The sequence below is a fragment of the Cyprinodon tularosa genome, unplaced genomic scaffold, assembly GCF_016077235.1.
Source record: "Cyprinodon tularosa strain WSP-4 unplaced genomic scaffold, ASM1607723v1 ctg331, whole genome shotgun sequence".
In the NCBI taxonomy this organism is placed as follows: Eukaryota; Metazoa; Chordata; class Actinopteri; order Cyprinodontiformes; family Cyprinodontidae; genus Cyprinodon; species Cyprinodon tularosa.
This window is the reverse complement of record NW_024039043.1, coordinates 1,336,417-1,354,477: the sequence shown is the minus strand read 5'-3', so window position 1 is coordinate 1,354,477 and position 18,061 is coordinate 1,336,417. Positions and strand designations below refer to the sequence as shown.

Below are 18,061 nucleotides of genomic sequence, written 5' to 3'. Positions count from 1 at the left end.
ATGGGACTGTAGCCCCAAAATATGTGGCCGTGAGGCAAGAACAAAATGTTTTATCTTAAAAAAACGGACAGCCTGCTTCACTGCAGCAGGCTGCTGCAGAAGCTAACTGTCAGCTAGCTTCCAGGTGCTTACCCTCCAAACAAACGACTGCTGAGCAAAAACCATAAAAGGTATCTGAAAAATTCTTTCAGTGAAAGCAACATCTATCCTTTGTCTCAGACTGGGGTAACTTTCATGTCTGTAGGTCTTTCACAACCCAAAACGAAGCACAAACAAAATGGCTGATCCCACCTGCTCCTCCCTTTGTTTTAACTGCAGGACCTCACTCTCACTCACCTTTAAGCTGCTAAAGCACCCCTCCGAACAAACGACTGCTGAGTAAAAACCATAAATGATATCTGAAAAATTCTTTTTATCTAAGCGACAGCTATATCTTGTCTTCAATTGGAGTAACTTTCATGGCTGTAGGTCATCTACAACCTGAATGGGAAGAGAAAGAATAAGAAAAACGGGTCCTCAGTCCTTAGCTTCTAACTGAGCTAGCTGCAGCAACACACTTTCACTCACCTTTAAGCTGCTAAAGCACCCCTCCGAACAAACGACTGCTGAGTAAAAACCGTAAAAGGTATCTGAAAAATTATTTTTATCTAAGCGACAGCTATATCTTGTCTTCAATTGGAGTAACTTTCATGGCTGTAGGTCATCTACAACCTGAATGGGAAGAGAAAGAATAAGAAAAAACGTTTCATCACACCAGAGCTTCTAATTGAGCTAGCTGCAGCAGGTTAGTCACCTAGCTTTCTGGTGCTTAAAATGTCCTCCGAACAAACGACTGCTGAGCAAAAACCGTATGAGTTATTCAAAAACTTTTTTCACCGTGAGCGTCAGCCATTCTTCGACTCCAACTATGCCAACTTTGGTGTATGTGTGTCTTTCAGAACAATATTTATGACGATTTGAAAACACATAGTGTTGTTCGTTTTTCTCCCCTCTTCTGCTCCAAAACCAATGAAAAATGGCTGTGATTTTGATCGACTTTAGGTCGGTCTGGAGGGTTTTTAAGGAAAAGTATTAATCCTACCGTAATTCCGAAGACATTGTGTGAGTCCAGAGGTTTCAGCCTACAAACTGACCAAAAATGGTGACTGTAGCTCCAAATATGTGGGCGTGAGGCAAGAACAAAATGTTTTATCTTAAAAAAACGACAGCCTGCTTCACTCTGCCTGCCGCAGAAGCTAACTGTCAGCTAGCTTCCAGGTGCTTAGCCTCCGAACAAACGACTGCTGAGCAAAAACCGTAAAAGGTATTTGAAAAATTCTTTCAGTGAAAGCAACATCTATCCTTTGTCTCAGACTGGGGTAACTTTCATGTTTGTAGGTCTTTCACAACCCAAAACGAAGCACAAACAAAATGGCTGACCCCACCTGCTCCTCCCTTTGTTTTAACTGCAGGACCTCACTCTCACTCACCTTTAAGCTGCTAAAGCACCCCTCCGAACAAACGACTGCTGAGTAAAAACCGTAAAAGGTATCTGAAAAATTATTTTTATCTAAGCGACAGCTATATCTTGTCTTCAATTGGAGTAACTTTCATGGCTGTAGGTCATCTACAACCTGAATGGGAAGAGAAAGAATAAGAAAAAACGGGTCCTCAGTCCTTAGATTCTAACTGCTAGCTGCAGCAGCTCACTGTCCCCTAGCTTTAAGGTGCTTAGAACACCCTCCGAACAAACGACTGCTGAGCAAAAACCGTATGAGTTATTCAAAAAAATTTTTCACCGTGAGCGTCAGCCATCCTTCGACTCCAACTGTGCCAACTTTGGTGTGTGTGTGTCTTTCAGAACAATATTTATGACGATTTGAAAACACATAGTGTTGTTCGTTTTTCTCCCCTCTTCTGCTCCAAAACCAATGAAAAACGGCTCTGATTTTCATCGACTTTAGGTCGGTCTGGAGGGTTTTTAAGGAAAAGTATTAATCCTACCGTAATTCCGAAGACATTGTGTGGGTCCAGAGGTTTCAGTCTACAAACTGACCAAAAATGGTGACTCTAGCTATAAAAATGTGGCCGTGAGGGCGAGTTTAAAATGTTTTTGGGTCTTAAAAAAACGGCTGCCTCACACTCTAAATTTTCAGTTGCTCCACTCTAGGAGGCTGGATTTTGCTAAAACTTTGTGGCGCTTGAGGTCTGATTATACAAAAACCGTAGCAGTTATCAACATACCGTCTTCAGTTTTAAATAGACGAAGGATTTATCTACAAACTGAGCTTTAAACTGTTTTTCTACATGAATGTATGCCGACACAGTGAAGTGCTGTTTTTTATGCTTTTTTTTCCTCTCCCCATTCATTTCCTATGGGATTTTTTTTGCGACGTTTTCGCTAATAATTCGCGAACCTTCGGACTAATGAGAAAGTTTTATACAAGCACGCATCGCACCATTGGTCCCGACGCGTGTGCCAACTTTGGACCCGATCCGACGAATGGTGCGTGACTAGTTACGCGCCGAAGTTTTTGGTGGCGAGGAGAACTATAAGCTATAATAAAAATAATACGCGGAATAAATATGTGAGATAGTAGTAGGTGGGCCATGCCTTCGGCATGTGGCCCCCCTAATAATACGCGGAATAAATATGTGCAATAGTAATAGGTGGGCCATGCCTTCGGCATGTGGCCCCCCTAATAAATTGGGTTCTTGCAACCTTCTCAGAAGGAACAGCTCACAGCACAAGCGCGCTGCTCTAATCCACAATGCCAACACTCCCCGACAAACAAGCAATCTTGTCCTTCATTAAGTGAGGATATTCGCAGTGGGTAAAGTTCTCAAAAATTCTACTAAAAAGTAGGAATGCAACATGTTGATATTATTCCAATAAAAGCAAAAAGTATGTTGATATTACACTTCTACTAAAAGTTTTCTTTTTTTTCAAAAAGTTGTTTAAATAAATGAAATTGATTAAATGTAACTAGTGACAACCTCTGGTAATTGTTTGTATTATCAATTAATCTAGATCAGTCATCCCAGTTAGTTTGTTCTATTAGTCATTGTTAGGAATTTACTCCATCTTTAGGAATTTACTCCAAGTCTTTACTCATTGGACGTCTGGATAAATAATAGGGTACATGAGTAAAAACTGTAGGGGAAAAAAATATTTAAGAAAGTTTTTTGTTTTTTTTGGCATGTGATCCCTTGAATAATATCTGATTTTCATCTAAAAAATGTATAATTTGTTTACAAAATGTTAAGTTCCTGTTAAAAACTCCAGAGTAAAAGCTCACTGAGCACAAGTGTTTCTGTATGTATTCATATAAATTCATACAATAATAACATTTCCTGCTTCTATAGTGGGTCTACTTTTTAAAAGAAAAGGTAAAAATAAAGGATAATTATTTCATAAATACATGAAATATCATATTTTCATATTTTTCATATTTCATATAATATATATAGCTTTAAAAAAGATTGCTTTAAAAAAGCCAGGGGGGAAAAAAAACTTAAAGAATTATACATTACAAAGATGTGTGATGCTAGGGTGTTGGTATACAATCAGGCTAACAATAAAGACAGGCAAAACACACTGCTGGCCAGGCAATAGAACTGTATTTTTTATATTTTTATAAAAGCCCCAGACAAAGCCGAATATTAAACATGAACTCTACCCCTGGTTTCAGGACAGATTTATGGCAGTTTCCGGGCTTTGATCTTGTTATCCTTAGGCAGCCTTTTTATTTATTTTTTTTTTCAATGAAACAATCCCCAAACACTAGAGAGGTTTGATCTCCTCCATCTCATTTTTGTAAGTAGTGATGCTGGTTTAAAATTAGATGTGACATAAGATTGCTCAGTGAGTTTTGACCAAATAAAAGATACTGTTATTTTCTTTAAATCACATGTAATCTGCTGTATCTAGAAAAAGTTTGGCAACACATATTTATTTTAATAAAAAAAAAAAAAATGTTTTCATCTCACTGAACTGCTGTAGGCGAAATGTTTGACTGGCTTGATCCCAGCCTGTGCATCACCAGCTGAATGATATAGAGCAGCGGTCCCAGACCACCGGGCCGCGGACCGGTACCGGTCCGTGGGTCATTTGGTACCGGGCCGAAGCAGGATTTTCTGCAGTTACAGCGACCAAAACAAAGCTACAGAGCAGACTGGACATTAGGAGCACTCTTCGTGTGTCATTGTCTCCGATTACACCACGATGGGACCGGCTTATTGTTGTATTTTTATGTTGTTTGTATTTGATTTTATGCCAATCGTATCATTTGACTTTATCGTATCTACCCCCCCGCCTGGCCGGTAAGTGCGGGGGGGTAAATAAAATAGCAGGTGATTTTTGCTAGGCAAAATGTTTACATGGGGAATTTTGGCTGGCTAATTCAAATAAAAAAGTAACTTACATAATTGCACAGTATATATATTTAATCTAATAATTTCTATTTGTAAAATATGTATAATTGTAGAAAGAATATATTGCTTCCCTACATACTGTATATGCTTCATAAAATCTGAAATATCAGTAAGTTGCTTTAGATTACAGGTGCTGGTCATAAAATTAGAATATCATGAAAAAGTAGATTGATTTCAGTAATTCCATTTAAAAAGTGAAACTTGTATATTATATTCATACATTACATACAAACTCATATATTTCAGATGTTTATTTTGTTTAATTTTGATGATTACAAATGACAACAAATGAAAATCTCAAATTCATCATATCAGAAAATTAGAATATTACTGAAGACCAATAAAAACAAAGGATTTATAGAAATGTTGGCCAACTGAAAAGTATGAACATGAAAAGTATGAGCATGTACAGCACTCAGTATTTAGTTGGGCCTCCTTTGGCCTGTATTACTGCAGCAATGCGGCGTGGCATGGAGTCGATCAGTCTGTGGCACTGCTCAGGTGTTATGATAGCCCAGGTTGCTCTAATAGTGGCTTTTAGCTCTTCTGAATTGTTGGGTCTGGTGTATTGCATCTTCTTCTTCACAATACCCCATAGATTTTCTATGGGGTTAAGGTCAGGAGAGTTTGCTGGCCAATTAAGAACAGGGATACCATGGTCCTTCAACCAGGTACTGGTAGCTTTGGCACTGTGTGCAGGTGCCAAGTCCTGTTGGAAAATGAAATCTGCATCTCCAAAAAGTTGGTCAGCTGCAGGAAGCATGAAGTGCTCTAAAACTTCCTGGTATGTGGCTGCGTTGACCCTGGACCTCAGAAAACACAATGGACCAACACCAGCAGATGACATGGCACCCCAAACCATCACTGACTGTGGAAACTTTACACTGGACTTCAAGCAACGTGGATGAAGTCCCTCTCTTCTTTTCCTCCAGACTCTGGGACCTTGATTTCCAAAGGAAATGCAAAATTTACTTTCATCAGAGAACATGACTTTGGACCACTCACCAGCAGTCCAGTCCTGTTTCTCTTTAGACGCTTCTGACGCTGTCTGTGGTTCAAGAGTGGCTTGACACAAGGAATGCGACAGCAGAAACCCATGTCTTTCATACGTCTGTGTGTGGTGGTTCTTGAAGCACTCACTCCAGCTGCAGTCCACTCTTTGTGAATCTCCCCCACATTTTTGAATGGGTTTTGTTTCACAATCCTCTCCAGGGTGCGGTTATCTCTCTTGCTTGTACACTTTTTTCGACCACATCTTTTCCTTCCCTTCGCCTCTCTATTAATGTACTTGGACACTGAGCTCTGTGAACAGCCAGCCTCTTTAGCGATGACCTTTTGTGTCTTGCCCTCCTTGTGCAAGGTGTCGATGGTCGTCTTTTGGACAACTGTCAAGTCAGCAGTCTTCCCCATGATTGTGTAGCCTATAGAACTAGACTGAAAGACCATTTAAAGGCTTTTGCAGGTGGTTTGAGTTAATTAGCTGATTAGAGTGTGGCACCAGGGGCCATCAATTTTGAACCTTTTCACAATATTCTAATTTTCTGATATGATGAATTTGAGATTTTCATTTGTTGTCATTTGTAATCATCAAAATTAAACAAAATAAACATCTGAAATATATGAGTTTGTATGTAATGTATGAATATAATATACAAGTTTCACTTTTTAAATGGAATTACTGAAATCAATCTACTTTTTCATGATATTCTAATTTTATGACCAGCACCTGTATGTTATCTTTACCCACTGCTTGGAAGGGTGGCTTAATATACCAGTTTGTAGATTGCAAAAGAATTGTGAGTAAATTTACCTGTATACAACCAGTAAATGCATTTCCTATAAAATTAAATGATAAAGTTTAAAGAACAGATACAGATACTAAAACTTCCCCAACTAACATATAATTCTTAGATTTCAATAGAGAGCATTTCTGACCTTAACTGACATATTCTGTTCAAATAGCTTCAATTTAGAAAAATATGTGTTAAAAATTGCTTTTTTGATGAAGGAGTCAGTTAACTGAATGGTCCAACTAATCAAATGAAGGAATGTTAAACATTAAACAGGTTTAGACATGTTGAAAAGCATAGGAATGTGGAGAAGAAAATGTTAGGATAGTCAAAATAAAAGGGAATCTGAGCTTCTGTTAATTTATTACTAGTCTTTATTTTCATAACTTTAACTTTATTTAAAAAAATCATAATAACATTTCTGATTTGTAAAAAGAGTAGCCTTAAGTTGATGATTACGTGTTTACTGTTTTGAGGACTGTGTTAAATATAATTCTTCATTTTACCCAATAAATGCCTTTTTATTTATTTCTTTGTTGCTACAGGGTCGAATAAGTGGACTGACAGGATTGATGGACTTCCGTGCAGAAGGCTCTAATTCCCACGTACAGTTTGAAATCCTTGGGACTAGCTACAGTGATGCTTTTGTGAAGGATGTAAAACGGGTCAGTCTGTATTTTGTTTAAATATAAAGTTGTTTTAAACAGCTTTTCCTTTTTTGCAGGCTCCCAACACCAGAAAAAAGTAGTGCATTTTAATATGAAAAAAAGTTACACATTTTAAGTTCAATGTAGAACAGTGCCCATTCCATGTCCAAGTTATGTGGTCATTGGAATATGCTGAATGAGGGCCAATTAAAGCTTCCTTCTAAAAGTCCATTCAGGGCACTTTTAGTGGGTAGATTTAATTCTGGCTGACTTGCATGGCTGAGACAGGTGCTGAGAGAACCCTAATGAAAAAAGCCCCTATGCCTCAATATGAAACTCCACTGTATGCTGTATGGTAGAAATGAAATAAGTGAAGCCATTTCTCATTAAACCCTTTTTCTTTGCAATTAAATTATGTTTTCTTACCTTTAGGACCAGCTACCTCTAGGGTTTCTCTTTTTAAACATATGCTTTATCAATTTTGTTATGAGCAAAAACTTTTAAAATGCTGAAAATGATTCATAGCATTTACTGCTCGGACATTTGATCTGGATCATTTGTATTCTGATCTCTTAATCTGGTGCTCAAGTGTCAGGTGTGCGAGTGCCCTATACTGGACCTCTTGAGCTTTTCAAAGCTGCTACAATCTAGGATTTACCACACAACTACTCGGTTTTCATTGGTCAAAACAAAAACAAAAAAAATAAGACAAAACGAGCACAAAAATAGGCCTGTTTTTTGTTAATCTTGTGTCATTTAATGAGAAGACGTCTATACATGATTTAAATGAAAAAGCTAGCTGAAGACTGTTTTTGACTTGTTACTGTGAGAGATGTTTTATCTTTGAGTGCAGTGCAGCTGAACTGAGAGATTGAGAACATTATTTGTGCACTCCATTCTCAGCTGTAATTTGACACTTTTTGTCCTAAATCAGTCAGAGACTTCTCCCACAATGAAGAAGAATTTGGTTTCTGAGCAATCTATGTAGAGCAGGACTGACCAGAAGCAGTAATGGAGATTTAATCACCACTCAGCCTGACTGAATTCATGAAGCATATTTATCATAGCAATAGAGTTAGCAAGGAGGATACACACATTCTAAAAACATTGAGGAAAAACACACATTAGTCATGAAAAGGGCACACTGCAAACAGTACAGAAAAACTTCTGAACATGTAGCGTTAATACACGTTGGACAGGCAGCCAGGTACACACAGAGCAAACAGCAGGGATCATACCAACATTTGGGTGCATGTCTCTTGAGATCATTAGAGGCAGACAGTGAGCAGGGCCTGATAATGGATTTGCACTTAGTGCTGTTGTTCATTATGGGCTTTGTTTGTGTTCTGTGCAAAAACCATACAAGTAAACAGACAAAAATGTCTGCATTTGCTATACGTGTCAGCAATATAGTTTTCTCCATATAACATGGAAACATTATTCTTAAAGCAAACATAACTGCAGGGTTTTCTCTGCAGGATGAGTCAAAGTTCTTCTTTCTTTGAAATTGTGATTCCACCTTGTGCAGCACCTGCCAAGCCCTCACAGTATTTCTCATTTGGTCCCACACTTATTTTCTAACGTCCAAACCCGCTCTTCCACCTCTCCTCTGTGTTCCTTTCCTCTACTTTCCCTTAACCTTTTACTCTCATTTTTCAGACCCGCTTTTCTCCCTCTCCATCATCATTTATCTGCATTCAGTCCATTTTCTTCCCAGCCTGATGGCTCTTAGATGAGGCGTCTTTCTGGTTAGAAACTGTAATGAAGACTGAAATACTATTTCCAGAATGGCTACTGTGAGATTTCTGCACTATCCACTGCTGATGCAGAGTGATCGATGCCGTTGTTGTTGTTTTGGTTTCCCGGTTTGGTCTTATTGATGTGTCAGCTCGTCTCTAAGCAGATATTCCTAATGACTTCCAGCTTACATTGAGCTCTCTTGGAGAAAAGTCTATTTATTTGAATGTAATTGCTCCTACAAGCCAAGCATATTGCATGCATTATGCTGTAGATTATCTCTAAAATGTTTCTTCAATAGCGATGCATTATTATTCAAAACCCTATTTTTATCACATAAACATTGCATGATATTATTCTTGTGATTGTTTCAGATTAATGGAATGTATGTTATCTTTAAGATACAAATCATCCTTCATTTGGATTTTAGATGGAGTTTTTCTCAAATACTTTTTTGAGTAACAATATGATATCTGGCAAATTGTGCAACTTCAGTCATACACAAATCTTACTAAACATTGGACTCACCATTACTCTAAAAATGCTATTTTATTTCAGTAAATGTATGAAATTCCCTCTCAAAATATAGTCTGATATTACTAACTTGCCCCATTGGCAAGTATTACACAGCAGAGTTCTGCACGGGTTTGATTTTTCAAAACTTGCACCCATAGAGTTCAGAACCAAGACCTGACCCCTTACCCGCAATTAATTTAATTTAATTAATTTTGTAGCTTTTTTTAAGATGGCAGATACATTTCATTCACACATTAATTAAACAAACATTCTGCAGCAGATTTTTTAAAGCTTACCCCTCAAGTTCTCACAATAGCTGCTCTTTAAGGTACAACAAAGTTGAACTTTTAGAGCTCTTCATCGACCACATGCCTTTTAGATCTAGGCTTGTCACTACAGAACGATCTGGTCAATCTGAAGTGAAATGAGGAAACTAACCTTTAATCCACTGTAGACAAGTCAAGCGTCAGGGAACATGTTTACTAGTCACAAGGTTAGAAGAGAGTTTTCTTATTGGACATCATCACCCTTCAAGAAACAATTGCTGATGATAATGGATGCAGGGTTTCCCATGAGCTTTAATGTGCAACACTGCATGCTGCATGTAAATGATGCAGTAGTTTAAAGGCGCCACATTCACTGAACTGCTCAAACTAATTCCTCACTGACTCATCAAGAACAAATGACATTAAATATTCTCTAAAGGGCACTTATCTCTTGCCAACAATACATCTGCAGGGGGCTGATGGAAGTGTTGATCCAACAATTAATTTGCAAAGTGCTATGAAGCCTGGCTTTTATAAATGCTCTCTCTGGCTCCATCATGTTTTTTAAAATGTCCCTTGGCTGATTCGAATCCTTCCCACAGGTGCACAAAAGAAGAAGCAAACAAAAAAAGATGGTGTTGATTCGTTTACTGACTCATTTGCACCCTATTATAGTATTGGTCCAACTCCAATTATTTAGTTTATTTACAATAAACAAACTCTCGCCTGTAAAGTGAGAAACTAATTGCTAATAATTAAAATATATTAAAAATGCCCAACACCTGCTAAGATGAAATTTCTCAGTCAATTAGGACAATAAAACAGATACTACTGTAGGTGCTTCTTAAAGCAAAATCTATTTCACAAGTTTGTTCAGTTACATTGCAAAAGATAAGGTATCAGCAATATTATTTGCAAAAAATGGCAGGTAAGAGATCTTTTATATGTTTTTATTAAATTAAATAGTAAATAAACAAATAATGCAAAGAACATTGGCTTTATTACATATTTCTTGATGATCACTGATCGCTGGGTAAAGTACAGCTCTTTCAGCATCAAAAGTAAACTGATGAAAAACCAAAAACTTCTCCAAATGCTTTTTCTTTTACATGTCCGCCTACTTATAGTTAAAACCACAGGACCAAAGAAACCCCACCAATATAACTATAACTGAGCTTATTTTAAATGTGCATCATCAATCTATCTGCCCCTGGATTTTTTTTTTTTTTTACTTCACTTGGGGAATTTTTGTATGTGTGAGAGTCTGAAAGAAGTAATAATACATAAAATTACACATTATTGCAAGATTAAAAATTCAGTAATAAAACATTGATACATTTGTCAATAAAAATATTTTTGTTTGAATCCAACAAATGAAAAATGAATTAGATATCTGTATAAGCCAATATTTTGAGGTCCAAAACAATCTTACTTTACTGTTGTATAAGCTAATATAAATAATCTACCCAGTCGTCATGATGCAGACCTCAATTCTGTCTATATTTTTAGGTAAATTTATATCAACAATCATTTCATAGTGAATCAGAAATATGGTTTTATGCCTAAATGCTGCTGATTTGCTAAATCTCTTTTACAGACTGAAAAAGTCTACTTTAGACTTAAGTACAACATAATCAATGCCTTATATTTAAATCTTAAAGGGGATTCGAATGATTCCAAGCTTTGTTTATTATATTTCATACAGAATGCAAGTCTATAGATTGTGATGATAAAAAATAAAAGCTTGAAACTCCTTACTGCCTCTCTTTATTTACCATAATATAAAGAAATACATTTGTTTTGTTTTTTGGTAAACAGATAATATAAATATAACATATGAATTGAATTTAATGTTGGTAGTATACAAATATAAAACAATTGGGTAAAATAAGTATCACCTAATGGCAGCAAAGTGTTTTTAATGCAATTCTAGATATATGCTAAATATATGTACACAATCAAGAATATAGAGAAATAAATATTTAAAAACTGCTTTCACAAGTTTAACGCTGCAAAACATGTAGCATCACATCTAGTAAAAATATGTTTCTAACAAGCATGGTTTAGAAAAAAAAACTAGGTGTAAAGATTGTTATCCTTAGCTAGAATGTGTCAGCATGACCTCATAAAAGGGATAAATATGGTGCTATTTAAATCACCAAATTTTCTTTACTATTAGAAAATTATGTCATACAAAATTAGATGCTGTAAATTAATTGAATCTTTATAATCTAGCCATGTCACTCAGTCTCTGTTTGGGTTCTGAATGTTGCCTCCTTAAACCTTATGTTATAATTAAACAAGCTCCTGCTTGTTATTATGTGATTTTTGGTGGCTTTTTTCTCACCTTCCTCCCACTGAGATCTGATATGTTCATTGCCTGTTGGCCTTGAAGTTGACATGTCTGGTCTAAGTAAACAACCATTTGTTGTTTGAGGTTTCCCTTTTTTTACCATTCACATTCCTATAACAGCTGATTAGTCATTAGAGCATATGTAAATGTGTTGTGAAGATTAGGAGTATTGTTTAATAATCTAACCTTGGTTAAATCTCAATAACTATATTGTTTGTACACAAATATTTTCTAATTAAACTCCTTCACAGAACAGCGGAATTTAATAACATGGAACATACTATGCTCATTAGGTGTCTTTTAAAGGCAGTTAATCTAAACAGGGGTATTGGATTCAGGGCAGCAGCCTACATGCACATTTTACACTTTTTAGATTTTTATTTCAGCAAAAATATAAAACTATGTTTTAACATTCTAAGAGTTTGCTATTAGTGGTTAGTGATACATTTCCTGAGTAACTGCAGGTGAAGTGAATTTGAGATATTACTTCCTGTTTTTTGTGCTATCACCTTTCCAATGGCACACTGGTGGGCAAAGCTCTGTGAAGTAGAAGTGTTCCTCTTTAGTGTTCTTCAGTTTACAGACCAAGGATTGTTCAGTGTTTTTCATAGAGGACAAAACTGCTCATGGAGAAAATAGCCCCCTGTGAGGCAGCCAGTGCACACTGACATTTTGCCTCAGTGCACACTCTGAGACACAAGCACACAGCACAGTCATGTAGACAGATGGGCAGAATTATTATGAGCACTTTTAGACAAGAAAAAAAAAAAAAGACCTGAGAATCACAAACAAGGCAACGCTCCAGACCACCAAGAAAAATATGTTATTAAAGAAAAATGTAAACAGGACAAATCTTGAACTGTTGACACCTTCCTGATGGAGGCAGAGGCAGTAATAAAATGTGTAAAAAGACTTCAGTTTGCACATCCTAGGTTTTACTGCCAGATAGGACACCATCAGATGTCTTGTTTGTGGGTCTTTGCTTAAGAAGTGTGCAGTTTGACACCTTTCAAATAACCAACAGCTTCTTAAGCAGCGGGTGTCAGATCTGTATTGGCACATCAGTTAACATCAACACAGAAGAATAAGCTGACATTACACCTGTGCACACTAGCAGATGTGTGCTTACAACTCACATGTGGCTCATGATCTCCTTTCATATCAACAATTCTTTCATACCTTGTAGGAAAACTTAAGCTTCTTGTGCTACATCAAAACTCATCTTCACACGACTGACATTTCAACTCTGCTCAGATACACAGAAGACACATTTACTGAGTAACTCTTGATAGGGGGATATATAGTTCACACAAACTAGTGTGCTGTTAAGCAAGAGTCACTTCATTAATGGGTTTGCAGCAAAGCAATACATAGCAATGAACTGCACTAAGACTCAGAGGAGAGGATGTGACAAACAAACTGATAAAGACACCCTGCTCAGTTTTTCGCCAAGCTCCGATTGCCTCGCATGATTTCTTTTCCAAAGTTAAACACCTTTGTTGCTGCTTTGTTTATCAATTATTTCTCCAAATGCATAGTTTGTAATTTTAAGACTTTGTTGGATAGTTCTTACAGTAAGGCACAGATTAACTTCTGCCAAGTGGTGCAGTGATAAAACAGAGACTTAAATGCTAGCTAAAAGAACAAATCCAAAAGTTGTACAGGTTGCATTTGAGCAAAGTAAGGATTTTTCGGAATAAAATCTATGTGCAATATTTCAGATGCCTTCCAAAAGTTTTTTGTATCCTCAAGGTTTAACTCAGTTTATGAGAAATTCATGTGCTAGAGAAATCCAAAGTTGCAAAGTTTTGAAAAGGAAGGTAAGGTTTTTTTTTCATGTGTGTGTGTGTGTGGGTGTGTGTGTGGGTGGGTGTGTGTGTGTGTGTGTGTAAAAAAATGGATTAGAAACACCAAGTTGATTTCCATCAACTCATCCATCTAGTGCAGCTGGAGCTGTCTTGAAAAGGTGAATGTACCAACATTTTCATCTGTAAAAAAATCTAAAATTTTATAGTTTATATATAGATTTTATATTAATTATGGTCTACTTGGTTTTAGTCTGTTATATATAATCCCAACCAAATAAATTTTGGGATTTCATTGTTCTATATCAGTACCAAAATCCATCAGGACCTAAGTTAGGTTCAGGTGAAAGATTTTGTTTTCTCTTACCTGTTGACCTTAATGATACATACGTTTAGCAAATTTGAAAGATGGATTAAAACTCGTTTACTTTGGTGTTTTATAAATTTAGTAAAACTGTACTTCAAAAAATATGTTTTAAACATAGACATTTTCCAGGTTACTTTTGTGTGGTGTGTTTCTGTGGGAAAAAATATTGTCATGTTTCCTGAAGCCAGAATGGCTTGTGGTTTGACCTTGGGCCACGAAACTTGTTCTGTCAGCTCAAATCAAAGGCCACACTAAATGAAGTGTCGGTTCCTTGAGAATCCTTGTCCAGCCAGCAGCACAGATTAAGAATTTAACAAACATTAGCCTCACAGACCGGAGACATGGCTCTAGAGGCTGACCATGTGGAATGAGAAGTTCAAAAACTAAAGGACCGTGTGGACTCAAGACAAAAGTCAAAGAAGTCTCTAAGCTAACACTTGGAGCATAAAGTAAACTTGGAATCCTCTCCAGTTATTTTAATAGTCTTGTATATATGACTAGTGAGATGACAGGAATGGTGCAGACTGCTTTTACAAAAGCCCGTTCTTACAAAAGCAGTCTTGCATACTCCATTACTGGGAGATGGTTATTAAAGACAGTTTATCAAAGTAAGATAATTACGGAAATTAGAACAGTTTTTATTTTATTCTGCTAACTGATTATTGACTTACACATGTCATAGTTTTTTGTATATAAGCTTTACACAACACATTCTGCCATCCTTTTTCATTACAAGATATTTGCATTTATATTGTCATTTAGTTTTGTTTTTTTTGGCTTAAAAATCTGATTTTTCTTACTCTTGTCCTTAGCTGGCATCATGGGACTCCACTCGGGGCTTGAATGGAAGCCTGAAGGAGAATCGGATAGAGAGTGGTATGCAGGGAGTGACACTCAAGATTGTAACCTTACTGGTAAGTTATGGGAAGACGCTGACTCTAACAACACTTCAGCCAAAGTCATAAAATATCATAGAAAAAGTACAGTTTAATTTTTTTTACCACAGCATCTTGAACACACTAAATACACTGAATTGCCAGTTTATTTCAGAAATTACTGTTAAAAATTACATTTTCTGCTCCAGCGACTCTGTTTTGTGACTTTTATACTTAAGGTGTTAACGAGCTTTTGATGATATGCAACTCAGTAATTGTTTCGGAATATAAACAGGTTTTTTTTTTTTTTTACGCTGATGGGGGAAATAATCAAGTTGATAACATAAATGTTGCAAAAACAGTCAAAAATAAAGACATTAAATAACCTGAGGATATTTTTAAGGATGTTTAGATGCATCTCTGAATGCACTTCTAAATGCAATTAAGTTTAATGAATATTCTTACCTTGGTTATCAAATAAAATATAGTGGTTATATAGATTTATGACACACAGATGTATAAAATGATATTCACTTATTCAATTATTATTGCTTGCAGTTAATGGAAAGCCCAAATTTATCAATTTATTGCAACATATTCTTCTTAGCAGAGATTGTGTTCTGAGTTCATCTGGTCCAGAACTGACAAGTAGCCATTTTTCTGCCTAGAAAAACTTTCAAGCTCCCCATTAATAAGGGAGCCTCTTACCCTTTCTTTGTTGTAGTCCTACTACCTTAAAGAGTTAGCTCATTTGTGCCGAATATGTCCAGAATGTTATTGTGTACGACTGTTCTTCCCTGGGTGGGTCTTGCATTCAGATGATTTTGAGTTTGATTCCTGCTTTCTTCTGTAACATCATGTCAATGCTGCTCTGGGCAAGGAGCTTAACCCCAAGTTGCATACCGATCTGTATGTCGATGAACAAATGTGAGCAGGTTAGTAAATGCGATAAGCAGAAATTGAGTATAAAGCACCTTCAGTTTAATTGATTGATTAATTGATTTTATTGATCTCACAGTGGAGAAAAGGAGCCGTTACATTGGCTGAAATAGTCAAAAAGAAGCAGAATGTGCCAAAGGAAGAAAATGGTGCATGGGTATATATATATATATATATATATATATATATATATATATATATATATATATATATATATATATATATAGCTGAAGTCTTTTTTTTTCTTTTAAAGCAGGATTATTATACATTTATTGCACACTATATTTATATAGATGGGTATTTATCTATATAACAATTGCACTGGGTATCAAATATAAAGAAACAAGTTATTGCACAGGGTATATATTTACAGTATGTCTGAAGAGGCTCTATATGGATTTAGTCCATTTACCATTCTCTGGGCATGAACCATATCCTACAGTACAATTATAGATGATGGTCATTTCATAAACTGGTCAATTTTGCCATAATATCGGCACTGCTGCTGACAGCTCATTTATTGAGGCATATGGACTACTGTCTTTAGCTCACCTGCTTTGTTAGGGTTAGATTTCAGCCTCTTTGATTGTTGCAAACTCATCACCTACTTTTTGGAACCTTTACAGGCCCATGAAATTCATAATTTATCTCAATCTGAAAAATTAGTTTTTGAATAATTTAGCAACAGTTTAGGTATATCTTTTCTTAGCCCAGATAGTATCATTCTAAAGTATCTATTTATAGAGTTCCTGCAGTTGCAGCTCATATCCTATGTCAGTGTGTGACGTAGAAAATGTATTGCCTTTGTGTTGCTACACCTTGCAGATGGTGTCACTGACTGTCTACTGGACAACTCTCAACTCAGCAGTCTGTCAGTGGTCAACTGACGTAACATAGCTGTACTAAAATATAGTTTTTTTTTTTTTTTTTTTTATCTATTATAGTATTTAAAAATTTTTCCATAAGCTGTAAGCCATAGACAGCTAAATTAGCAGAAATAGAATTGCAATTGTATTACTGTGTGTGAAATTAAAATATATCAATTAAATAAGAAAAATTACCTTTTGATGATATTTGAATTTAAGGAAATGGCAATGGAAAAAATATCCATCTCCATTTCAAGACCAAGCACAGTATATAAACGCTCTTCAGTTCTCTTTATGGACAGCAGCTAAACAATAAAACTCACAGCAGCTCACACGTTAAACACTCAGTTAGGAAGTCATCAGCACTTTAGAGGGAGGTACAATGAAATGTTTTGATGCTTTTCCATTTCAAAGATTAAAATCACTGTGAGAGAACACCAAACATCAACTCCACAAACATGTTTTTTTTCCCCCCAGCAAACAGAAATCTTCGCTTTGTCCTGAAAGTATAATGGATCTGAAAACCATTAAAGCACAGCAGTGTCTCTAAAAGTAAAACCCTATTTTCCACGACAAAGTCTCTGCCCTCGTCCTTTACCTCAATCACTTCTCCTCCTCTCCATTTTTCTCTGTTCACAGATGATTTACCTGCACCATATTTATTCACATAAGTTCTGCTCAGTGTTCTCATGGCAGTCTCACTTCATCAAGTCATTTGCTCCTGCCCACTTTAACACCTCTCCTCTTTCCAAGTTCCCCTCCCCCGCCCCGTCCTGCTCAACTCTTTTCATTTCACCTATTTAATACTGCTATGACACTTCTACTCAAAAAGGGAACTATCAGGGGAGACGATACATTTTAAATGGTAATTTCAACTTACCTACTATAGCAGCTGTTATGACATGGTTATTGAGTAAAAGTTTATGTGGAAACTAGGTTAATTATAAGATGGTTTGGACATTATACAGGAGCTTTTCATTATGTTTTTTGTTTTTATGCCCCAAGCTTAGCAGTCAATATGACCAATAACAGCTTTTTGTGCATCTCAATAAATAAAAATGTTTTGGTTGAATGGAAATACACTTTCATTTCAAAGTCGGAGTTTCTTGCTATTATATATTTCTTTGTGTAAGACCATGTTCTATTATGATCTGAAATAGTTTCTATGATTTTTTTTTTTTTTTATATACCCAAACAGGAGGAACCATTTGTTATGGTGGCTGAAAACATCCTGGGTCAACCCAAACGATATAAAGGTTTTTCTATCGATGTCCTGGATGCCCTCGCCAAGATCCTGGGTTTCAAGTATAACATTTATCAAGTCGGTGATGGGAAGTATGGCTCAGCGCTCCCTAATGGATCCTGGAATGGCGTAATTGGAGAGCTCATTGGAAAGGTTCGTATTTTTTCCACGTGTCAAAGGAGCAATATCTATGCTCATCTTAAAAATGATATTTCTCACAGTCAAGCCATATTGTAGACTAGGT

The 18,061-nt window shown here is 36.3% G+C and overlaps 1 protein-coding gene across 1 annotated transcript in view; it reads left to right on the top strand.

Moving 5' to 3' along the window:
• Positions 1 to 6,748: 6,748 nt before the first annotated feature.
• The window catches only part of grid1a (glutamate receptor, ionotropic, delta 1a), a gene marked incomplete at its 5' end in the record, with an annotated part of 42,231 nt that continues 30,918 nt past the window's right edge, over positions 6,749 to 18,061 (top strand). Inside the window, 3 exons of the mRNA XM_038293911.1 lie at positions 6,749 to 6,868; positions 14,707 to 14,808; positions 17,773 to 17,970. Coding sequence (XP_038149839.1) covers positions 6,749 to 6,868; positions 14,707 to 14,808; positions 17,773 to 17,970 — 420 coding nt within the window. The remainder of the gene's footprint in view (positions 6,869 to 14,706; positions 14,809 to 17,772; positions 17,971 to 18,061) is intronic.